Genomic DNA, 26589 nt, shown 5'->3' with positions numbered 1-26589 from the left:
TTTTCTGCAAATATAGTGAAAAAACATGTTTTTGTTTATGTCGCCATAGCTCTTTAAATCGTCCTGTGACCCTATATTTCTATTGCATATTACAAAAGCATATGAATTGGAAATAACGTTTCAAGTACCAATATTGCCAGGAAAACTCATGACGTCATCATATCATCATCTGAAATCAAAAAAGTGGAATTAATTTTTTTGAGGTACTGTTTCTGACATTCATTTGCTCGTATCTCTGTTGTTTTAGCTCAATATTATCCCAAATTCAGATATGTTGTACTTTGAACATTTGCCTCTCAAGTCCATGTAATGATTTTGAAATATGATGACGTCATCATACTAGAAATTGTGATTAAAGGTAAAGACTCAAAATCAGACAAGTTTACGTGTTATGTCTATGGGAGGTGATTTTTTTTTCAAACCATGCATTGACTTGACAACGTTTAAGCACCTTTACCTCATCTAATTTTGTTTCATTTCCTCTGAAACATAAATATGTTGTAGCTGAGACAATAAGCTTTAGTAATCATGCATTTTATGTTTTCAAATCTCCTCATCAGGTTGATAATTTTGTAGTTTAAATCTGAAAATGAGAATACAATCTGTACGGAACGATTCCCAATTTTTCTTTGCAACTATATATTGATCGAATCCACGCTGCCACTTGTGGGAAGTTGAATAGCGCCATCACAAGGCAACACACTCACGATGGTATTTAGATTTAAGTTTCGCACTCGATCTTCAGGACAGCCATGTGGCATAATCGGTTAGCGCGCTGGTTGTTCATAACGCCATACCGCAAGGCGAGAGGTTCGACTCCCGCAGGACTTTCATCCGTTCTTTCTTTTTTTCTCTTTTTTTCGGCAGTTCAGCTTTACTCCGATATCATTCATCGTATTATTTTATCAAGTGTACGTAACCCGTGAACACGGCTGCTCTATTTCCCTTGTTTTGTATTGGAGTTTGGAGATTGGGTTTGCTTCATTAATTTTGTCACACTTAATGTTGTAAATTGCCCCCTGTTACAGTGTCCCGCTTACCACCTTTTGTTTGCTCTTTCCTTTTCTCTTCATTGGTTATTGTTATACTGTAACAGGATAGGTGGTAGGAACATGTACGTTTAAATAACTGGCAGGAATGGGAGCTGAATTGATTAACTCTAGTCCAGGTGTATGGCGTCTCGCTCATCTCTTTGAAATTCCAGGTTGTTATTGTTTGACCCAATAACGGAGTTGTAGACAGGTTTTATGTTGCTATAGAGGTATCTTGTGCAACATGAATAGAAGGCATCACTGTTTAGTAGTAGTAATGAACTTTTTCATGTTGTAAATGATATAAAGATATGAATTTCATATCTAATCTTCGGGACAGCCGTGTGGCTTTATAGTCGCTTAGCGCGCTGCATGGTCATTATGCACTACCTTAGGACGAGATGTTCGGGACCCGCAGGACGCTATTATTTTTTTTCTCTCTCTCTTTCTTTGTTTTTCTTGTGGCAGTTCAGCTTCATTCCGATGTCATTACCCCACGACACACAGTCACTCAGGTTCCCTTTTTTTGTCGGAGGCTGGAGGTTGGATTTGCTTCATTTATCATACGTAATGTTGTAAAGTGCCCTTGGTATACAGTGCCCCGCTTGCCACCTTTCGTTTTCTCTTTCCTTTTCTCAACGTTTGTTCCTGTTACACTGCACAAGACAGGTCGGAAAATAATTTACATAACTCAACTGGAGCAGGAATGGCAACTGAATAAATTAATTCTAGGCCAGGTGTATGGCGTCTCGCTCGTCTCTTTGAAATTCCAGGTTGTTATTGTTTGACCCAATAACGGAATTGTAGACAGGTTTTATATTGCTATAGAGGTATCTTGTGCCACATGAGGAGAAAGCATCACTGTTTAGTAGTAGTAATGAACTTTTCCATGTCCCTCCATGTCAGTTATAGTGTGTTCAAAGGGGTTGTGTGTCTATCTGCCGAAGAAAAGGAAAACCTTATTTTAGTCATGGCTGTTTCTCTATACGTAGACGTAGGTAATGAGTGTTGTTGGTATCTGAGCAGTGAATAACACAGCATCAGGCTAAAATCCCCCTTAGTTATACGCGCTAAGCGTTCAATTTGATATATCTTTATTATTTTATGTAGTCAATCACTGCTAATGGAGTTACAGAATTATGTTATGACACCTTTCACTGAAAGTTTGTAAAGCAAAGTTTATGGACAAGGCAAGCAATTGTACATGAATAATACCAATTATTTCAGAGGGAAATTATGGTATACCTAAATGTAAGGGTATCATTGCTTTGGAATTGCTGAGACAATAATCTAGGCACGAGGGCTTCCACTTCTAATAACTGATCCCTTTGAAGATGTGTCGGTCACGAGTGATCGTCATGATTCATCTTTCACGTAGAAGCTTCCGTTCCACACTCTTGGTTCGAGAAGACTTACACCATCATACTTCAAATTGTTATTAAAGGTAAAGACTCAAAATCGGACAAGTTTACGTGTATTGTCTATGGGAGGTGATTTTTTTAAAACCATGCATTGACTTAACAACGTTTAAGCACCTTTATCTCAACTGATTTTGCTTCATTTCCTCTGAAACTTTAGTATGTTGTAGCTGAGACAATAAGCTGCAGTAATCATGCATTTTATTCTTTGAAATCTCCTCATCAGTTTGACAATTTTGCAGCTTAAACCTGAAAATGAAAATGGAATGTGGACAAAACGATTCCTCATGTATCTTTCACATACATAAGTTTACGTTCCCCATATTTTCTCGTCGAGACGTATGGCCGAGTGGATAAAGGCGACGTCTCAGAGACTTGAGGTTGCGGGTTCGAACCCCACAAAATCACGAAACAAAATACTTAGCTATTTTACTTTTTTTTTCTTCAATTTTGTATTACATATTCGTCCATGTAGAAATCACGTTCGTATATAAACGCACCTACACACACACACAGACACACACACACGCCATATCCCTCTTTTTTGTGTGTTGGAGACCACATTGCTTCGACTGCAGCAAAATTTTGCAGGTTGACTTTGTCAAACCGATCATAGTATGTAATGACGACGACTGAGGTGTTGTACTTTGAACAATTGTCTTTCAAGACGATGTCATTGTTTTGTAATTTGATGACGTCATTACACTGAAAATTGTGATTAAAGGCAAGGTATCAAAACCAGCCGATTATAGGTTTTATGTCTGCGGGACGTATTTTTCCCAAGTTGCCAGAAATGGCATAGCGACCTCAGTCGTTACAAGGCCGCTTTTCCGTCTAGCAATGCAATAGATGTTCACATGGCCACGTTAGTTGAGTGGGCACTGACTTTCCCCCTGTTATATCTATACATTGTTGTTGTTTTTTTCTTACCATTTCCGTGGATGACCCGTGGCCGAGTGGTTACAGAAACGGTTTCGCATGCACGCTCAATATAACTTCAAGGTGCCTATATCACATTCTTTCTTGTCGATCACAGATGACCGTCATCTGATGACCACAAGCGTATCACCTAACTCGTCCTCAATGTGACGAGTTTTCATGTCTCGTTTTCTTTTCAAATTGAGCTGTCCCATAGTTTTGCAATAAAAATGGAAACTATTGATCCCAGGGTTTGAATTGCCCTTTGCCTCATGGAATATATTGTATTATATGAAATTTATTTTTCTGCTTTAATATGCAAAGGTAGTCGTGGTCTTATGTGTCCAAACTGTTTTTCATTGTAATTCATTGCTTGTTGTGTAATTAGAGGTTGGTGATCACAGCAGGATATATTAATTGTTGCTTGTATCAAGATAGATTTCTTGTTTAAAAAAGTAAAGGAAGATCATCAAATGACTTGTGCTGTGCTCTTCTCTGAAAGCCAGCAACTCATAGCTTACAAGCATGACATTGATTTTTACTTCAGGTTCTTCTATCTGTCCCTCCATCCTCCTCCATCCTCTCTTTCTCTTTGACTGTCTCAGTCTGTCTAGATAGTGGAAATATCCAGGTTATAAGTAAAAATAAAACACATAGTAACTAGACTTGGAATTTGTCAACACTGACAAATTAGGTGATCCGATCTATTCGGAAATCAATGATTTGAGTCCTGATCCCAATAGGCATGACCATACCAGTTTCATTTGTGTTGAGGGGACATTGGCCGTGTGATGTTTGGATTCTCATTTAGAAAAGGGAGTCGGAGCTACCATCTTTGGTACCAAATTCCGTATACACTGTAACGAAGATACATAATAAAGTATATTTGACCTTTGACCCACCTTTGCACTCCCAAGATAGCATCTGAGGAAAAAGTGGTTATTTTGTGAAATGATTCTTGCGACATCGTCTATATGTGTGCAAAATATGGCAAAGGTAGGACAGGTATTCACCAAGATACAGAATGAAACATTTATGACCTTTGACCCTAATTTACATACCCAAGATGGTGTCCGATGAAGTAGTTGTTGTTTTATGAAATAATGCATGTGACATGAACTAAACATGTGCAAAGTATGGGGGTGATAGGGGCTGTTTTTCTTGAGTTATTGCAAAGAAAGTTGCAGAAAGAAAGAAAGAAATATCTCAATACATCGAAGATAAACTTAAATTTCAACCGAGTTTTTTGATGTGATGTCGATGTCGTATGAAAAAATGGAGGTTAAGATAAAATAGCCCAAAGTCTCAGCTACAACATATTCGAATCTGAGAGAAATTCACCGAAGGATAAGTGAGCTACAGTGTAGTGCTTGATAAAGATAGTCATCGGTGTCAATTTTCATTTCCAGAAAAACTGCACTCCCATAGAGATAACACGCAAACTGGTCAAATTTGACAAGGTTAAGTTCAATCCATTTTTACGAGTTGAATTCGTCATCCAATCAAAATTTTGTTAGTATGCTTATGAAAGAGCATTAAATAAGCTACAACATACTGAAATCTGGGTGAAAATCAGCAAAGGATAAGTGAGATATGCTCGAGTGAACTTGAAATTCGATGACGTCATTTTGAAAATTTGTTTTTTTTTATTTCATTAAGAAAGTTGATATCTTTTAATCATTTTTTCAGCATCGCCAACCCATGAAATGATATGTACAACTCATCAGCTTTCAGAATATGTACAGAAAATGGGGGGTCACCATCCATCCTGACGAGTAAAATCGGATTTAAAATAGACGTTTTTTTGGCATACATGTAGTTGCACTGTATATCGACATTGACGCGCGCGCGGAATTTCAACTTTGACGGGCCTGTATGACATCATATTGAGTCGGATTGACTTTAAACTTTGTAGAAATTTTCCTTGACATTTCAGACATCCGATCCGTGTGAAAAAACGGGAAATTTCTATTGCATATGAGCTGTGTGTGCATATATGTGCGCGCGCGTACGCATCCATCCAATTTTTTTCAATTTTTCAAAAAATGGTCTGAAACGTTTGCAAAAAAAATTTGAGCTCGATTGGAGCATGTAAATATTTCAACGTGCGCGTAGGGTGGAGATGAAATTTGAGAATATGAGCATAAAGCGCTTGACTTGAACTATATATGACACGTAAATTTAATTGAGAAATTCCATTCCATTAATGAGATAAGAATGAAAATGTGATTTCATGTAATGATGTCATAGTGACGTCACGGTCGACCAATCACAATCTGATACATTAGATCTGTCATCTGTATAAGTTTGAAATTGATAGTCTGAGAACTTTCTGAGTTAACCTCTGCACAACTTTTGTCCGGAAATAAAGAAAGAAGAAGAAGAAAAACAAAGAATCAGTACAGATACAGAAGGTGATCCGAGAGGATAATCGGATCACCTAATGAATTCTGACAATATAACCAGACCAGGGTGTTCATACATGTACATATCAAACATATTTGATTTCATCAATGTGAATGGTCAGGGAGTAAACCTTCCTTTGCAATCTGCCTTTATAACTAGATCTTGTGTATGATGTCTAATTTTTATAGGGCATTAAATCAGTTAATATTATTATTTAGAGGTTTGATCTTATTATTTCTGTGAACTTTAATACAGGTGTTGAAGCTGTCCTTGGCAAACTGCAGTAATTACCAGACCTGTGATGAATGCATCGGAGGAAATGGTGGTGATGATGGAGACCCTTACTGTGGATGGTGCACTCTTGAAGCCAGGTAAGATTACCATGGCTTATAGACCCTGAGGGGGGAAAACATTCAAAGGAAATAAAAACCCAAAGAGAAATGTGAATTGAATGAAAACAGCAACATTAGTAGAACACATCAGTGAAGGTTTGAGGTAATTGAAGTAATTAAAATTTTGGTGTAGTATTCACTGGATAAGGACATTACTTTAGTTTATGATGTCATGTTTCCACAACAATATGAAGAAAATTTAAAGAAAATTCAACATGCTTTCACTTTTCTAGCTTAATAAAAGAGCTCTTGACTTTCATGCACCTCTTTTAGAAAGCAGGGGGAATAATATAACATATGTCAGTAACAAGATGATGGAATATGTGATTTTCATGAAAATTAATTTTTGTCAAATTCTCCCTATATTTACCCACGCTGATGGAAATTGGCAGGGGGTTATGTGAAGGGATCTGTATGTTTGTTTGTTTGTTTGTGTACAAGATAACAAGAGAGCGGGTAAATGGATTTGCACGAAACGTTCAGGGAATGTTTGGATAATGACAGGAAAGAATCATTTAGATTTTGGTGATAATTGGTTGACCCTTGAAAATTCTCTGTGACCTTGAAGTTTTGACCCCATGGAGTGACCCTCGGAACATTTCTCGTTTCTTACTTATGAAAACATAACTCCCAAACGATCCAACTTTGCTGCTCAAATGTTCGTAAGAATTCTGAAATTTATGTTTATTTGAGGGACTATGTCCTTCTGGATTTATGAAAGTTCGTTCTCCGTCATCACAAATTGGCCCGTATTTGGTGATTTTTCAAATTAACATTGTTTTTTTCGTTGGAGGATCATTCCTCAATCATGGAAAAATTTTGCTCGGTCCCAGTCACACTGCACGATATGCCCGCTCAATGTCAGTGCATGTTCAAGGCCGCTGAAAATGCATCACGTTCTACCCTGTTGCCGCAAAATTGCATTTGGAACGTTGCGGCGCTCCTTGGTGACCGAATACTGGTGCAGTCCAGACATTTGCATTCAACTCTTGCATTGAATAATTGCCGTAAGGGTAATTGCCCAGGGGGTACGTTAATTTTGTTTTTCTTTTGTGCTTTTGTGGATACCATCAAAGATTGTACACTCATACGACCTTTGATACCATCACACTCTTGGCTTGCTATAAGCAAAATATCCCACAAGAAAACGGCGTATTTCTCGACTTTTAGCGCTTTTTCGGCAACCCGCATGTAGACCCTACTCTTAAAACTGGACTTAATTCGTGCGTGCTTGGAAAAGTTCCGATTCTGCACTTTTGACGGTGGAATTTGGGGTTTTTGATGGATTTTTGGAGGAGACTAAAGGACTTTCTTGTTGTGAATGAGTGTTCCAGTATGTGAAATGATGTGATTTGCATGTGATGTGACTATAGAACCAAAGATCGTACTCTGAAGTGTACGATCTTTGGTAGAACTCACTGGCTGGTGATAAGTGACACTGGTAAGTGACCGAATTCTGGTAGATGACCGAATGCACCGTATGTTTACCCCGACTCTGTAGCGCCACTAAAGACGTGGGTCTGCTGCCTTTGACAACCCCTCTAGTTTCGTTATATTATTGTCCATATATGACATTGACTCTAGTTTTCTTCTATGCCTGGGGATGACAGTGTTAAAACTTTGTGAAAATTCCTCACTTTTGAATGAATTGTCTGATTTTCTTCAAACTTTCAGAGATGTGTTCTACTAGTAAAGCTGCTTTCACTCAAACCTCATTTATATTTAGGTTTTGGTTTTCTTTAAGATCCACTATATTGGAAAAATTCAAAAACAAATTGAAATATTTTCTTTAATCTTTAACTAGATTAACACTCAGAGAGCCCATATCTCTGCCATGCCGGCAATTCATTGCCACCCATACATGCATTTTGACATCATCTGCATGTTCTTTCAATAGTGGACTTATGTGAACCTCTAGTATGCACAGCATGAACTCTAAGTTCATTGACCTTTTATTCCAAAAGATTTAAAAAAAAATCCTTCAAAAAACACTACCAGAATATGATTGCCTACTCCTTGTATCATTTTCAACTTTTCCTGTAAGTTTCATGTAAATCCATTCACAACTTTCTGAGTTATTTTGTAAACAGACAAACCAACACTGGTGATCACTTGTAACCTCCATTCCTTGGCAGAGGTAACAAGCTATCTCAGCAACCTTTTACCCATTTTGGCCATATAGGGTGATGAATAATCGTAGTTTGCTTTAATGACCAAGATGGAAGGTAGATTGGCTATTTCTTTTTTTTTTCTTTAATTTTTCAGATATGATGCTTCTCCAATGTGACCTTACATCTTATTCATCTCTCTCTTTTTCTCTTTTAGTTTCTCTTTCTATATAGATCTGTATAAATATATGTATATCTAGATATTATTATATATTGTTACCTCCGCCAAGGGAGGAGGTAATGTTTTCGTTACGGTTGGTTTGTTCGTTAGTTCGTTTGTCTGTGCGCAAAATAACTATAACGGATTGGGATGAAACTTGCAGGAAAGGATGAGAATGACACAAGTAACAAACGATTAACTTTTGTTAGTGATCCGAGAATTTTTTTTTTGATTTATGAAGGATTTTTGATATTTTGACATGTAGGGTCAATGAACTTGGGAGTTCAGGCTGCAAGTGCTCTAGTTTCTGCTTGGGAGAGGCGTGCCGCGCATTTGAGGGTTTATGACACGACAAAGGCTTTTTATATTGGGAAATTGGGCGATTTTTCAGTGGGTGAAAATCACTAATCTCTATGGAAGAGCAAGATAATCAGTGGAAAGTAACTGCTTGGCAGAGGTCTGCGCTCTCGGAGTGCTTTTCTAGTTATCATATGTGACCGTGCACCTCAAAACAAACATAAAGTCGCACACACTGATTTTGCGTGAGGACTGAAAATAAGTGAAATGGGTCAACCTAGCCGAACTTAGACTTTTTCATATTTTCTGAAAGAGCGGGTCTTCTTTTACATTATGCTATAGTTTGGTATCATAAAACGGCCAGGAAAGTGTGGTTTTTAGCAGTTTATCTCGAACATTTTTGGTAGAATAGTGTGATTAGGTGTGTCTTTAGAATCCCTTTTTCATTTGTGAAAAACTTTGTCCACACTCTTCACTTTCAACTCTAATAACTTTTGAAAGGATAGTGCTACTGCTTTGAAAGTTATTATTGATTATGGACAGAATGTGTTAATGAGGCATGCTTAATTTCAGTTTAATCTGATAATCCCTTCATTGTTGTTACTCTGGTGGTTTACTTCCTGTTTTTTGTCCCATTCATCGCACAGCCAGCACAGTTTGCAATAAAAGATTAAGCGCTTGAATAGACACTGTACTTCAGAGCCTCTTTTCTCAGTTCACACTTTTCCTGAGTTTGTGCTTTCTTTCCAATATTTAGATAGGTTTAATAGGAGAGTCCATTTGATTTGAGTTATACATCATTTTAAAGCTTAAAGTCTGCTCTTTCAGAAGATGGTCTTAACTAAAACTTAATATCTGGCGACATTTTGTTTGTTTTGAGGTGCAGGGTCACATACAGCTGTATATTTTTAGTGCGAGAGATAATTCCCTTCCCTTTTATTATATATCATTACATGTATATACATAATTAATAGTAATGTGTGATTATATGTACCGTACATGACATAATCATTTTAGCTACATATACATCTATTAGGTTTGTACATATTCTATGTTAAATGCCACACTTTTACATGTATGCTTTAAATAGTGAATTCTGCTTTTGCAGGGGCTCAGAATTGACAGAATTGACTGAATTTGATACAATAGATAAGAATGTAAAAATTGATTTCAAGGCATACATTTTCATTGATATTGTATCTGTCAGATGTACAAGATACATGGACTGTGCTCGGAGCGATGAATCCACTCGGTGGTTGTCCTACAATGCTGTACAGTGTGTGAGCATCTCTGACATTCAGCCTTCAGACAGCATTAGACATGACCTGAGTGAACAGCAAGTAAGTTCTGTGTCTGTCTGTAAACTTACATGTATATGACCCTGCATTACAAAACCAACATGAAGTCACTGGACATGGGTTTGTAGTTAAGAGTAGATTCTGAAAGAGCAGAACCCAAGCTGTAAATTTTGTTTAACTCAACACAAATGGACTTTTCGAACCTATGTAGTATATGTGCCGAATATTTCGTGAGTTTTTTATTTTCGTAAAGTTAATGATTCAGGTGCTCTTCGCGTAATTAAAAACATGCAAAAATATTGACTCTGATCCCAATATGAAAGTGATGTATGCATAAGTTTCTCCATTAAAGAAGAAATTTATAGGAAATAATATCATATAAATTGACTGTTTTTCATCATTTAATGTTATTTTGATTAATTTCTGACATAAATCATGCAATAAAGTTGTCTCTGCTTTGAATATAAGAATCTTTATTTTTACCAAATTTGAGCACTGGAAAAAGTTTGATGCGGGCTACGAAAAGTGCCAAATCTGCGACGTCACTACATGTGTATACAACCCAGTGGGATTTATGTATCTATAGGCAAACTGTGTGCACTTTTCAGGAAATTGATGTGTAATTTGTTGTCAATCTAGAATAAATCGTCCGCCAAAACTATATATTCACGTCGTGAAATTGTTTGTTTATTTGCGTTCATTGGAATCATTTTTTACACCCATAAATTTACGGAAAAACAAAGTTTTAAAAGCACAAAAAACCTATCGTCAGCTCAAGATTCACGATTGCCGTGATCAGCTGTTCCTTCGTACAGCCACAATTTGCTGTTATTATTGACACAACAAATCCATCATTGTGGGGGAATTGCGTATAGCTGAGGTAATCTTACATGCTCGTGAAGGATGATAACTATTAAGTCAAAGAGCTGTAATTGATTGGAAATCATTTTTACACCCATAAATTTACGGAAATACTACGTTTGAAAAGCACAAAACCTACCGTAATTGGCTCAAGATTCGCGATTGCGTGATCAGGTGTACGCACAACAGTACCAGCAGAATCGGCAGTGAAGAGGTATTCCTTGATGCCATGATTTCAGCAGGGAGGTGCTAGAGAAGAAGAGACAACTACTGCTCTCCTTTGAAGTCATGCGCGGCACCGCCGAGAAGTTATGCGTTCAACTAGAGGTGTTACCCATGTGCTTTGACATCTAGAAATACTTGCCCCTACTGCAATTTGCTCTCTCTCTTTCAATGTGATGGCAACAATGAATTTGTGTACCTTGAATTGGAGCAGCGAATCAAAATGCAGTGTAAAACTGACAATTTTAACAGCAAATAGTTGAAAAGCACACTGGAACACGATTTAGCGGAGTACTTTATTTGAAAGATCAAAATATACCAGATTAAAAGATAAAAAACTGACATGCGGAAATGTGCGCATTATAGAAAAATATTAGGTTTTTAAGGTGGCCTAATTGTCATTTCATTTCGATTTGCGCATTACGAAGAAACTAGGAATACATGTTTACAATATTGAATTCTTTCCTAAACTATTCTAAATCAATTCGAGTATTTCATTTAAAATTTTACGGTATAATAAAGCTTGTAATTCAACGAAAGGTGAAATGCGTTCTTCGTCTCCGAATTTCGTCTTGCAACTATAGAGCGGTACCGAGCATGACTTCAAAGTGTAGTGGAATGCTTGACATCCCATTGTAACGCCTTGAACCCAAACATGTGTTTGCATGAATTACGAAGAGTTACCACTCCATCTCTGTAACACCTCCCTGATTTCAGCTTGATTCTTCTTCGAAATGGCATGATGAAGGTTTGTTAGATAAATGTGACCTTCTTTTTCTCTTGTGTGTTGGTTTAAATTCTAATTTCTACCTCAACTTGCTAAAAAAACAGTCTAACAAAGCGGGAAACTGCAACATTTCTGTGCTGAGCAGCAGTCACGATACACGTGTTGCATGCACATGCACCGCTGCTGCAGCAATCCCCATAGTATAACACCTACAGTGTAGGTTGCTTGTAAACACGGGGGTCCTCGGCGCAGTTGACCAATCGTGAACACGTATTTCGATCACGTGTCTTGGTAAGCAACAAGGCTGTTTACGCGTCTGGGAGACGATTTGCATAAACTTACGTGCGCTTAAAAACGTCAGTATGAAGCGCCATATAAATGCAATTATTATTATTAATTATTATTATTACGCATGTTTCAGACAAATTTATGAATGAAAGTGAGTAGCATGACATCATGCCATGACCATATTTGGAATAAGCAGAGGTAGAGCTTTCTGTAGGTACTTGTACCAAATGTGTCGGGGTTCAACGCAGAATATCTTAAGACACGATCGCCAAAAGAACAGTCATTTTTGCCGTAAGCGAAGGCGATTTGGTCTTTAGATGTAAGATTTTGGCCAACTTTTGAGATTGACATCCCACATTTCTCTTCAAAATTCCACATTTTGTAGGTTGAATTTGGAAATGTTGTTGATATCAATCAGAAACTAGAAAATTTCCCCTACAACGTGATACCAAAATGTCAATTTGGTCCCTGAGGTAGGTCATTTCTTTACCTTTTTCGGGCTGTAGCGCGAAATCACATTTGCCAAGAAGTTTCAGGTTTTGCCAGAGCGGGTCTCATATAGCCGTACGGCAAATCAGCTCATGCACATTTAGTGACATCGCTCAAATCCGATGTTTCTTGTAGTGAACGGAGCTACGTGGTCATGGAAATTGGGTGTTTTTTCAATCTCAAAAACAGTTTGGGGGTAAAGTTACATCGTCTATTAAGATATCCAGGTTTGTTAACTAGCTTCTTAGCTTTCCGTAGATATCAAACTTGTCATATTTCTAGATTCTCTATAAATTTCTGCTTTAAGTGTAGGACTCCATGATCATGAATTCAACTACTCGCGTAATAGTTGAGAAGTCCTGATTCGCAAAAATTTAGCTTCATTAAATGTATGTTGTATACAGTAAATAACAGAAAGAAAGTACACACAGTGGAAAAGTATTTACTGAGAAAAGAGGCTGTAAAGAAAGGTTGTATTTATAGTGCACACCAAGCAGTGCTTTGTACAGTGAATGAGACAAAAAACAGGAAGTAAACCTCCATATAGCAACCACAATGAAGGGATTATTAGATTATAAGCTGAAATTTAGCCCCCTTAATGAGGACATCATATTCATGACTAATACTATTAATAACTTTCAATGCAGTAGCAGCATTCCTACATGACTAACCGAGTTGAAAGTGAAGTGTATGTAAAGTTTTTTTTTAATTGAATATCAGCCTGTCAGACAAACCTAATCAAGAAATTCTGCAAAAATGTGTTTAAGAAACACTGTAACACACAAACACACACACACACACACACACACATAAACAATTTTCTGTTTGTCTTATGACCCCAATCATAAGGATAATGTAGAAGAAGAATAGCTCTATCAGGAAGTATAAAAACAAAAAATGGACTAGTGTGACCAATTCCATCTCTTTTCTGTCCAAACATGAAATCAGGATTTGCAACTTTCTGTTGGTTTTGTGATGCATGGTCACTTTTGACCATGTCTTTATCTGTGAGTAGATATATCATAAGAACTTATTTAAGTTGGCACAAGTGGCAAGTTCAGGGCAAAAAGTTATTAATTTATACAATCATGCAATGGACGTAGTAGGACCTATGTTTTAGAGATAAATTGCCACTTAAATAGTCTAATGCTCATTTGGTCTCATTTCATGTGATCTAATGCTGCATAGAGAGAGTGGTAACCGCTTTAGTTGTATTCTGTATTAGTGTTTTCATAGATGATCTGGGAATTAGACCAACTGATATTATACCAGATGGCAGTATTCACTTATGAATATAACTGTCCCATCTGTAGAGATGCGACTGTCATTTATGATCAATTTCTGCTTGGATTGAAAATAAAGAATTGAAATGTTTCTCATACAGTGGTTTTAAATGAACACTTGATATTCCTTTATGATTCATAGGTATCATTTTGTAGCTGCATTAAATTTTATGGTAACTCTCTTTGTTGTTTCTCACTTTTCATAATGTATTTGATTTCCTCAAGAATTTTGATCCAAGCAATATTATGGATTCTGTAATATTACAGTAAAATTTATGACATGCCATTTATCATATGAGGGAACAATGTATAGGTGTTTGCTTGTCTTCGGCAAACCTGTTACTCTGTGTGTCCCGTATTTTGGTTTAAATGTGCAATTGGTTGCTTATATTCGAGAGACTGCATGGTTATTCTAGTAGAGCAGTTAAGAAGAATTGTGCAAAATTTGACTAAAGCATGAAACTTTCACCATTGTTAGTACATGCTATAAGATTAATTTTAAAGGACAAGTTCACCTTCATAAACATAAGGATTGAGAGAATGTAGCAATATTAGTAGAACACATCATTGAATTTTTGAGGAAAATCGGACAATCCGTTCAAAAGTTATGAATTTTTGAAGTTTTTGTGCAGTAACCACTGGATGAGAAGACTATTAGTCTAGCGGATATAGGGCACATATAGGGTGAATCATGCACATTATGGTAAAAGCACCATATTTGGTACACATGTATATGATGCCAATACAAGTCATTTCTGATATGGAAGCCACTCTGATTCTGCCTGTGGCGGCCGTGGCGGCCATTTTTCAAAATGGCCGCCATGTGATATAGCAATGCTGTGTATTTTGGAAACTATAAGTCCGATTGTCGTGATTCTTGTACCAAAGTATAGGTTTTGAGGGTCAAGGATTCCAATAATATGATTTTTAAGAGGATAAAACCATGGCAACCTACTTATTGGCGGCCATTTTGAAAAATATGGCCACCATGCTAGATATAACATATCCTTAAAACGTATGGACAAAGGGCCATGACTCTGATACCAACTTATATGTTTTTGGCGTCAAGGACTCCGATAAATTGAACTGTAAGTGAATATGAATCGTTTCATCCTACGTTTTGGCGGCCATTTTAATAAATATGGCTGCCATACAACGGATAATGAATATTGTATATCTTCGAACTCAATGAATATATAATCACGATTCAAGTGTAAAAGTATAGATTTGGGGTGAAGGTTTTCAATATAATGATGTTTTAGCAAAGTGTATAGGTTCATCACATCTTTTGTTTTGGCGGCCATTTAATAAATATGGCCTCACTCCAGTTAAACATGGCTGCCGCTCTGCATCTATTCATATATCTTTAAAAGCAATGGATGCATCTTCATGATTCTGGTGCAAAAACATGTTTTTGAGGTTCAATTATGGATACATCTTTTCGTTTATACAACCATTACATCCTATGTTTTGGCTGCCATTTTAAAATATGGCCACGGCAATATATACTATACTGTACGTCTTTGAAACTAATTGGGGTCAATGATTTTAAACAAGCATTTGTTGATGAATAGAACTAACACATTTCGTTTTCATGTCCATTTTGATAAATATGACTGCCGCACTACATAGAGTATGCACACACACACACACACACACACGCACACACACACACATTATATAGGCCTACAGTGTGGCCTTGAATTAACGGAAACGCGAGTTTTCGCAAATATCTGCACATTTGCATTACTTGGATGCCAAAATGAATGACAGAGTTGTAGAGAATTTATCTAGAAGAAGAATGACACCAAAATCATCCATCATTCTACAGATGTTTTTTTAACGACGGGTCAAGCGTAAATATCTTAGCTCAATTTAACAAATTTCAGCATCGAACAAAAGCCACTTGGGAGACTAACAAAGAATTGAGGCCGCACATCACAATGTGGAATGCTTGAATAGATTATTGTCGAAAATTGACCTTCAATTGTTGGGTATAGTCTCCGTTGCTGAGCTTTGATAAAATAAAGTAAGAAATTAATGATTAACAAAAACATGTCTAGAAAGAAAAGTACTCAACAAAATTGGACAATTTCGTTTTGGTTTTGGAAAAATATTCGTTTCCATTTTCTGAGGGGCCACCCTGTATGCAGGGCTCGACACTAACGGTGGCCCGGTGGCCCGGGGCCTCCGAAAATGAAAGTCAGGCCACCAAATTTCAAAAAAGGGCAAATTTGGTGGCCCGCCTCGGGCCACCAAAATTTTTTTGAAAAGTATGTCGATAAATTCGTAACTTTTTGCGCCGGAAATTAGAAGTTAAATTTGTTTAAAGGATGGACGAAAAGGACTGAATGAGTGCCCAAGAGTGAGTGTTGCAAGTTTGTTGAAGTTTATTTATGAGTAGATGTCCAACTTCTAATTCTTACTATCATAAAACTTAAATATTTGAGTCATTAAAAAAAAGTACTTTTAATGTTTTTCATTGTTTCTTTTTTCGGGACACCAAATTTTTCTCTCGGGCCACCAAAAATTTGAAATTTAGGATTTTGGTGGCCCCATCTGGCCACTAAACAAAAAAGTTAGTGTCGAGCCATGCTGTATGTATTATATATACACCCTCACTTGCCATATGTATTGTCCCATTGACAAGAATCGTTCACCTATCATTGGTAAATGAACCTCCTATGTCGTTGCGGTGTTTAGATCTTTATTGTTCATTGATTGTTGTTGATTGACCATACCTCTATCACATTCACTATTCAAGTAGGTATTGAACATCACATAAGTGCAATTGTTGCATACGCGGAATACTAAAGATAATTACGTTGAATATCAAAGGTAGAATAAAATGGTGAGAATGGAATAGAAGACTTTTCCCCAATTTTGGATGCATAGACAGGAGAGTACAATTAGTGTACTGTCATAGTTTCCAGCCACAAAGACATGATTAGTATTGCAGTCTTATAAGACCTACTGATTTCTAAAGTTTGTTTTCAGTTCTTGTTCATTATTTCATAGTATGACCTTGTCAAAACTGTTATACAAAATTATAAGGAATCATATGAAGGAATCGAATTAGCTCTGACAATCCGAAACAATTATTGTTCCTGATCATCCATTGCTAAGCGGTGATGAACGTGAATGCATATATAGATGCAGGTGCGCTTTAGAGAACGTCTTCGGTATTTCTACTGATGCCGGTAAGTAAGATCGATTTACTGAATATTTTATTCTCCAGTTTAATCTTCCAATAATTATGAACCTAAAAATGTGTATTTCTTTGAGGTTTTCCTTAAATTCATAAATTAGCATAATTTTTCTTGTAGTTTATATTTTGCTAGTAGACTCATGTGGACCTGCAAATGACAATTAGATGTAAACCTATAAAGATGTATTGTATAATACCTATTATATTTGCCGGAGAGATGATGAACTACAACACCTTACCGCCTCAGGGGTTCCGCTCCGGATTTGGATAAGGTTTACTCCCTAGCCTTTGATTAACCAAAAAACTGCCCGCAAGGAAGCGGGAGACTCGTGGAGGGCGGGGACGTCTTTCTACCCGTACAGGACCAGAAGGACCTGCCCACTGCCACTATTTACTTTATCGTTTGATGTATAAGATTCAGTGTAGTTATAAGTATCAGAACAGCCTGGTCAATCATGGATTTTATAGACATACACATAGTGTGTTTACATTTGATGTAAGTGACCCAAGAAGTTTTAGAAGTTTTCTCACACTTAGTGTCATTTTTCCAAAGAAAACAGATGTACTAATTGGTTGGAAAGTATGATTTTCATTCCATAGTCCAGGGACCAGAGAAAGCGAGAGTCTATATTTCTAGAAAATATATAATCTTGATTAATATGTACTTCAGACATGAAATTGTGAAGATCATGTTTTTGACATACACTGTACACAAAGAAATCCTATAAAGGAAGTTGAGCATATTTCCCAAAATGCTTACAAAGTTAACTATGCCCAGATGTCCCACATTAGAATACTAAAAATGAGTGAACAAGTAATTGTTGACCCCTAAAACAAATGATTTTCATTCCATAGTCCAGGGACCAGAGAAAGCGAGAGTCTATATTTCTAGAAAATATATAATCTTGATTAATATGTACTTCAGACATGAAATTGTGAAGATCATGTTTTTGACATACACTGTACACAAAGAAATCCTATAAAGGAAGTTGAGCATATTTTCCAAAATGCTTACAAAGTTAACTATGCCCAGATGTCCCACATTAGAATACTAAAAATGAGTGAACAAGTAATTGTTGACCCCTAAAACAAACGTTTACACCAGAATCAATCCACAATGGGCATCCCGCTTTCATAACACTCGTACGCTATTTATTAAATGGCCGCCAAAACAAAGGATGTGATGAACCTATTCACTTTGCTAAAACATCATTATATTGAAAACCTTCACCCAAAAGCTATACTTTTACACTTGAATCGTGATTATATATCTTTTGAGTTCGAAGATATACAATATTCATCATGTGTTGTATGGCAGCCATATTTATTAAAATGGCCGCCAAAACGTAGGATGAAACGATTCATATTCACTTGCAGTTGAATTTATCAGAATCCTTGACCCAAAAACATATAGATTGGTACCAGAGTCATGACCCTTTGTCCATACGTTTTAAGGATATGTTATATCTAGCATGGTGGCCATATTTTTTCAAAATGGCCGCCAATAAGTAGGTTGCCATGGTTTTATCCTCTCAAAAAATATTTTATTGGAATCCTTGACCCTCAAAACCTATACTTTGGTACAAAAATCACGACAATCGGACTTATAGTTTCCAAAATACACAGCATTGCTACATCACATGGCGGCCATTTTGGAAAATGGCCGCCATGGCCGCCAAAGGGAGAATCAGAGTGGCTTCCATATCAGAAATGACTTGTATTGGCATCATGTACATGTGTACCAAATATGGTGCTTTTACCATTAAGTGCATGATTTTTTCTATATCCGCTGGACTATATTGCAGTGTGTGAATAACTTAGATGTCATATGCGTACAACAATATAAGGAAAATATAAAGAGAATTTCACAAAATTTCATCTTTTGAAAAAAGTACACGTTCCCCAGACTAGTTACCGATAAATGTTCTGAGTAATATTATTCCCCCTGCCTTTAGAAAGAGGCAAGTCAAGTGCTCTTTTATTATGCGAAAAAAGTGAAAATATGTTGAATTTTCTTTACATTTTCTTTATACTGTTGTACGCATATGACTCACAAGCTGTAGTAGTCTCCTCATCCAGCGGTTCCAACACAAAAATTTTAAAGATTCATAACTTTTCCATCGATTGTCCAATTTTCCTCAAACTTTCACTGATGTGTTCTACTAATATTGTTGCATTTTCTCAATCCTTATGTTTATGAAGGTGAACTTGTCCTTTAAGATTGGGAGTTAAGTCTGAATTGACCTCTGATGACCTCCACAGGTCACCAGAGGTCAATGACCTCAAAATGTAAGAAAATTGATATTTTGCATCGATGGTTAATGATAAACACAGTAATGATGGACTAAAACTTAATTCTTATCACAGTGAAATTGTCTTCATGTTCAGCAGAGCCTTGACAGGTTTCTACCTTTGACCTCTGATAACCTCCAGAGGTCAATGACCTTAAAATGTCAGAAAATTGGTATTTTGCATCATTGGTTAATGATTAACATGGTAATAGTGTATTAAACCTAATTTTTGTAGTATTGTCCTCATGTTCCACAGAGCCCTGACAGGTTTCTACTTTTGACCTCTGATAACCTGCAGAGGTCAATGACCTCAAAATGTCAGAAAATTGATATTTTAATGCGTCACTCATTACTGAAACACGGTAATTGTCCCCGCCGAATGAGTTCGAGCAGGGGACTATGAAACGGGCTCCGTACGTGTGTGTGTCTGTGTGTCCGTCTGTCTGTCCGTCTGTCCGTCCGTCCGTCCGTCTGTGTGTGATCAAAGTGTTCAATTTGCTACTTCTCTGTCATTTATGAGCCAATTTTGATTCTGTTTGCTTTATATGATAGCACTACATGGGAGCTTTGAAACTTCTACACAGAATTTCAGTTGTGACCTTTGACCTTGACCTTTGACCTATATTGTACATTTTGCTTCAAAATGCTACTCCTTCGCCATTTCTAACCCGATTTTGATTCTGTTTGCTTTATATGATAGCACTACATGGGAGCTTTGAAACTTCTACACAGAATTTCAGTTGTGACCTTTGACCTTGACCTTTGACCTGTATTGTACATTTTGCTTCAAAATGCTACTCCTTCGCCATTTCTAACCCGATTTTGATTCTGTATGCTTTATGTGATGGCACTAGGTGAGGGCTTCAAAACTGCTACACAGAATTTTGACCTTTGACCGCTTTGACCTTTGACCTTGATTTTTGACCTATATTGTACATTGGCTACAAAATGCTACTCCTTCACCATTTGTAACCCGATTTCAATTCCGTTTGCTTTAAGTGATGGCACTAGGTGAGGGCTTCAAAACTTGTACATAGAATTTTGACCTTTGACTTCTTTGACCTCTGACCTTGATTTTTGACCTGTATTGTACATTTTGTTACCAAATGCTACTCCTCCATTTCTAACCCGATTTCGATTCCATTTGCTTTATGTGATGGCACTAGGTGAGGGCTTCAAAACTTCTACACAGAATTTTGACCTTTGACTTCTTTGACCTTTGACCTTGAATTTTGACCTATATTGTACATTGGCTACAAAATGCTACTCCTTCGCCATTTCTAACCCGATTTCGATTCCGTTTGCTTTATGTGATGGCACTAGGTGAGGGCTTCAAAACTTCTACACAGAATTTTGACCTTTGACTTCTTTGACCTTTGACCTTGATCTTTTTACCTATATTGTACATTTTGCTACTAAATGCTACTTCCGGCGGGGACATATATTACATTGTACGCACCGCGTAATTTCTACTTTTCCTTGTTATGTACTAAAATCTGATTTTCGTAAAAGTGGAATTGCTTCAATATTCCACAGAGCCTTTTAAGTCAGGTTTCTACCTCTGATGACCTCAGATGACCTACTAGTATCATGAGGTCAATGACCTGAAAATATCAGAACATTGATATTTAGTGCAATTGGTTGATGATAAACATGATTAAGATGTCACATTCATTTGTATTACAATTGAATTGTTTTCCTTTTCCACAGAGCAAGAGAAATTACTCATGTGTCTCAACCTTTGACCTCTGAGGACTGTGACAGGACAATTACCTCAAAATATCAGAATATTTTATGTATAGTCAATGGTCAACTTATACCCAATGTACAATCATGCATTATGCTATTAGCATTTATGCTATAATAGGATTCAGATTCAGATTCAGATTCAGATTTATTCAACCCTTTCAGTAAAAACAAACAAACAGGAGAATACAGAAAATTGACACCATAATAACAAGAAAGGAATGATCACAATAAGCATCAGTACGAAAATACAATACATTTGAAAGTGTTTCGAGACAGACAGAAAGGCTATGCCTTATATAAAAGTCCTGTCCCCATACTATTTCATTCATAAAATATTAAAATATTGAATGAGTACATATCTTTATGAGTTAATACACACATACATATGCGCGCGCACACACACACACACTGACATATTTTACAAGAAAAAAGTTTATCACACCATTTCGGCATTCTGATTTAAAACATGCAATCTTAATTTTCTTTTAAACACATTCAGCGATGAACTCTGTCTTATTTCGACCGGAATAGCATTCCAAATTTTGGGTCCATTATAAAATATAGAATTATATGATGGCATAGTTCTGGCATAAGGCAATGTAAATCCATCTTTGATTCTCATATCATATCTTCTATTATCACTCAATTGAAAATAGTTCATCAAACATTTTGGAAGCATCTTCCTAAAGCATAAGTACATAAAAATTGCACTTTGATAATAATATATATCATTAGATTTTAAAATCTTCAGATTAAAAAATATAGGCGATGTATGGGCAAGAAAATCACAGTGATGAATAATACGGACCAACTTTTTCTGCAATAAAAACAATCTCCTGTCATTGGTCACACCTTAGTTTGCCAAAGCTATTGCACAGTAGTTTAAATGAAGTAATACGAGAGTATTATAAAGAAGAAGCAACACCTTTCTTGACAGAAATCGCAATTTATAAAATATCCCTACATTTTTTGGCAATCTATTGCAGACGACACCAGTATGTTCGTTCCAATTAAGTTTGTTATCAATTGTGACACCAAGGAATTTGATTGAACAAACTTGATCAAAATGCAAATCTTTAACTTCAATCTTAATTTCGTTGATATCTATCTGTCTTTTTGTGAATACCATATGATTTGTTTTCTTTGCATTAAGAGCAAGTTTATTACAGTCTATCCAATCAAAAAATTGCAGAAATTCTTTATTAAAATCATTTTGAAGTACAACTGGATCTCTACCCTTCATGAACATACTGGTGTCGACCGCAAACATTATCAACTGCAAAGAATCTGACACATTACAAATTATTATATATAACAAAAAAAGCAAAGGACCAAGGATAGATCCTTGTGGCACACCACATCTTATTGTCGTCATATCAGATTCAATATCATCATACACAACATATTGCTTTCTTCCACTTAAATAACTATCAAACCATTGTAGGTTCACTCCTCTTACACCATACAAATTAAGCTTTTGCAATAAAATTGAATGGTTTAATGAATCAAAGGCTTTACTCAAATCGAAAAAAAGACCAATCAATATTTCTTTATCATCAAAAGCATCAGCGACCTTGTGTATAAATTCAACAATGGCAGAAGATGTAGAATGTCCAGCTCGGAAGCCAAATTGCTTATTACTATTTTATATTGCACTTTTCCACAAAAAACAAAACAAAACAGATAAACGATTATACCCACATTTTTCTAATATCTTTGAGAAAAGAGGAAGAATAGATATAGGGCGATAATTACTAACTTCTTCTTTTGACACTCCCTTGTAAATTGGAATGACCTTTTTAGCAATTTTCGTTTGATCCGGAACAATGCCCGACGTAAAAGATAAATTAATAATTGAACTCAGTGGATAACATAAAATATGAATAACTTTTTTCAATATCGTAACATTAACATTATCAAAACCAGGACTCTTATTATTCTTGAATTTAGAAACAATGTCAATAACTTCTTTCGGAGTACATGGCAAAAAGAAAAGAGTAGATTGATTTTTGTTGACATACCGCAAAAAATTACCAGTGCCTCGACATTTTGCGGCTAAACTTGGACCAACATTAATAAAAAAATCATTAAAAATATTACTTATTGCATACTCTTCAGTAAAAATACTGTTATTGCACTTGATTGAGGTTGGTAAAGAAAGTTTTCTTTGACCCAGAGCCTAGTATCCCATGTATGATATTCCATGTCATCTTCATATTTCCTGCAGCACCTTCAAATTTCTTTACAAAATACAATCTTTTAGCTTCTTTAATTTTCTGTGTCACTTTATTTCTCAATATCTTATACCTATCATACATATCTTTACTATATTTTTTCTTACATCTTTTATACAAACAATATTTCTTATTACATAATTTTCTTAATGATTTATCAAATCATGGTTTATTTCTAAACTTCTTTTTCAGGACTCTCGTAGTTGAAAAACACGAATCAGAAATATACATGAACTTTTCCAAAAAAGCATTATAAAATACATTCACATCATTATCATGGACATTCCGAGAATTCTGCATCTCAGTAATAAAACGAGCAATATTTTCTTCATTCATAACACGTTTCATCTTAATATCAGGCTTCTCATTTTGGCGTAAAGATACATTGGATATTGCAAAAATCGCGAAATGATCACTAATGTCTGCTACAATGATACCTGAGAAGACATCTTCAAGGTCATTTGTTAAAATGTTATCTATCAAAGTAGCTGAATTACTGGTGATGCGTGTGGGACTATGGATCAAAGGATGAATACAATTTGTCATACAAATATCAAGAAAATTATTTACATTCTGAGAAAATGAAAGATAATAGAAGATAAAATAATTTCTTTTCTTTATTTACAACTCTCAAAATTTCTTCTAAAACATCATTAAATAATTGCACAGATTGATCAGGTGGACGGTATACAATACCAACTATTATATTTCTATCAGTATTCTGTATCTCAACAAATACAGATTCCATGTACAAACGAACACGGACTTTTTTTAAAAACTTTTTTGATAGAATATAAATTATCCGAACATTTCACCTATAGTATGCACCAGATTGGAAAGCAAAATTTCTTACTATCGCTTTACTTCTCTCGCTATATCAACCTCCACTCCATGCATTGATTATGGCTACACATTTGGTGATGGACATTTTTTATTTTGAAATGGTAGTTCAACCAAGAGAGGCACATTGAATTGCAAAACAAAAGAATGCAAATGCTACATAATGTGGGAGGGGGATACCTCCACCCACATCCTTCCCTCGATTGGTCTCCCTCCATAGATGACTGACTTACTACACCTCTCTGATACAAATTTCGAGATATTCCTTCAAAAGTGCATGTGTGCCAGATCGTTGAATCTCATTTCTCAAAATACAAGAGCTCTCTCAAAAGGGAGTGGAATACCCTACCTTCTCCAACGCTGCCCTTGCTGGGTTCCCATCCATATAGACTTGGTACACTATGGCGATCCATAATTTTCCAAATATTCCACAAAATGTATGCATCAGATTCTAAAAATGGAAAAACTTTATCTTCGGGGGGGGGGGGGGGGGGGGGGGGGGGGAGGGTGAGATGCGCCCACACCCCATCAACTTCCATATAAGTGATGACGCAGACGTTTAACAAGAGCTGCGCTAAATCACTGATTTCAGGTCTAAAACTGCAAAAATCCAATCCCCCACCCCCACCCTCCCCCTCCGCTGCACTCCTTTGCACCATGGACTTATGCTTACACATATTTTCAAGTCCCCCCCCCCCACGTGAAAACAGATTGGCACCCCTTGCTCTGTGCACATACCCGATGTAGATAATTACCTGAAAAGTTTTGCGGATTGAGTAGCCACTTTTTGGCAAGAGAAATGCATGGTTTGTGTGCCCTACATTTTGAACAATTAACTACAGTGCATTCCTGTTATAACGAAATGCTCGGGACCAGTAGTTTTCTTTCGTTATAACCGAACAAATACAATATAACGAAAACAAGCAAACCACGCATACAGTCAAACTCGGATACCTCGACGTCGGATAAGCCGAATATCACTTACCTCGGGGGCAAAATGAAAGTCCCGATTGTTCCTATGGAGTTTCCGTGTATTAAAATTTGCGTAGCTCGAAAAAGATAACTCGAAGTTCGGTTACCTCGAAGGGAAAGCTAATGTCCCGATCTTAATTAACTTATTGTTTTTCCCAGCATGTTGCTCGAATCAAAATTGTAAACATCACTCAGCATCTCCGATTAAGCGCGCGTGGACAGCGAAGACATGTCACAAATGTTTTCACACTCATTGCAAATATTCTGAGACCGGAACAATCGCGCGCCCAAGAAGAAATACCCGATACACAGCTGACAAGGAAAATCCCCAAAACCTACCAACACACGTACATGGTATGCACATAGCACCCGTGCCAATGGAGTGCTTTACGATAGCACTACGCGCTGCCCCATCATTTGCTTTTCTTTAACCACTGTGTTTTGATATTTGATCGAGACAGTCATACCGTGCGCGTAGATTTCTCAACCGTCGGGGTGCACCTGCTTACGTTGACAGTTATATCTTTGCCATTAATCACGCTCCACTGTCAAAACATCAATCTCCCTCGTAGTGCCTTTTTTAAAACTATTCTTTTTTTGCCTTTCACGAAGTTTACTTCCCCGAGAACGCACGCACTGAAACTTTTTTTTCCAGCAATGCGATTATGAAAATCTGGAAGTACAGGCCGATCACAATGAAGAATAGAATACACAGGGCTCCGCACTAAGTTTTATCGGGCCACCAATATCATTGAATTTTATTTTGTGGTGGTCGAAAGTAAAATCTGGTTACAAAAAAAAAAAAAAAAAAAATCAGGAAAAACATTAGAAAAACTAAATCGGTCCTACTAAACATAGACAAATTAATATTAAGCATTATTGAAGTGATACAGATGTCCATGTCTAAAACAAATGAATAGAAAATTCAATCATCTTACTCTGTGTTTAAAGATTTGACAAATAGGCGTAGCGAAAAGTTGATGCCCATATATTGAGGTCAAAACTTACGTTTGAAATGAGAAAATGGGAGCATTTGCTGACATTTGTTAGCATCCGACATTTGTTTTAGCATTGTAAAAAGCCGAAAGTTACCATTTTTAAATGTAAAAGCAAACAACCGACATTCATTTTAGAATCTTACGGAGCTGAATACTATCCTAATCCATTTCCAAACGTGAAAGCAAACATCCGCTATTTGTTTTAGCATCTAACTGAGCGGATTAATACCATTAATCATTTCCAAATGTTAAAGCAACAATCTGTTATTTATTTTTGCATCGTACGGAGCAGAATATTACCGTTATTCATTTCAAACATCCGACATTTATTTCATTATC

The 26589-nt window shown here is 36.5% G+C and overlaps 1 protein-coding gene across 1 annotated transcript in view; it reads left to right on the top strand.

Moving 5' to 3' along the window:
* The window catches only part of LOC139734031 (plexin-A4-like), an 86725-nt gene that overhangs the window by 10239 nt on the left and 49897 nt on the right, over positions 1-26589 (top strand). Inside the window, exons 5-6 of the mRNA XM_071644838.1 lie at positions 6029-6144; positions 9998-10130. Coding sequence (XP_071500939.1) covers positions 6029-6144; positions 9998-10130 — 249 coding nt within the window. The remainder of the gene's footprint in view (positions 1-6028; positions 6145-9997; positions 10131-26589) is intronic.

Source organism: Diadema antillarum, unplaced genomic scaffold, assembly GCF_040938485.1.
Source record: "Diadema antillarum isolate AM-2024a unplaced genomic scaffold, OU_Dant_1.0 seq00000507_RagTag, whole genome shotgun sequence".
NCBI classification, from domain to species: Eukaryota; Metazoa; Echinodermata; class Echinoidea; order Diadematoida; family Diadematidae; genus Diadema; species Diadema antillarum.
This window is presented reverse-complemented; position numbering and strand designations above follow the sequence as displayed.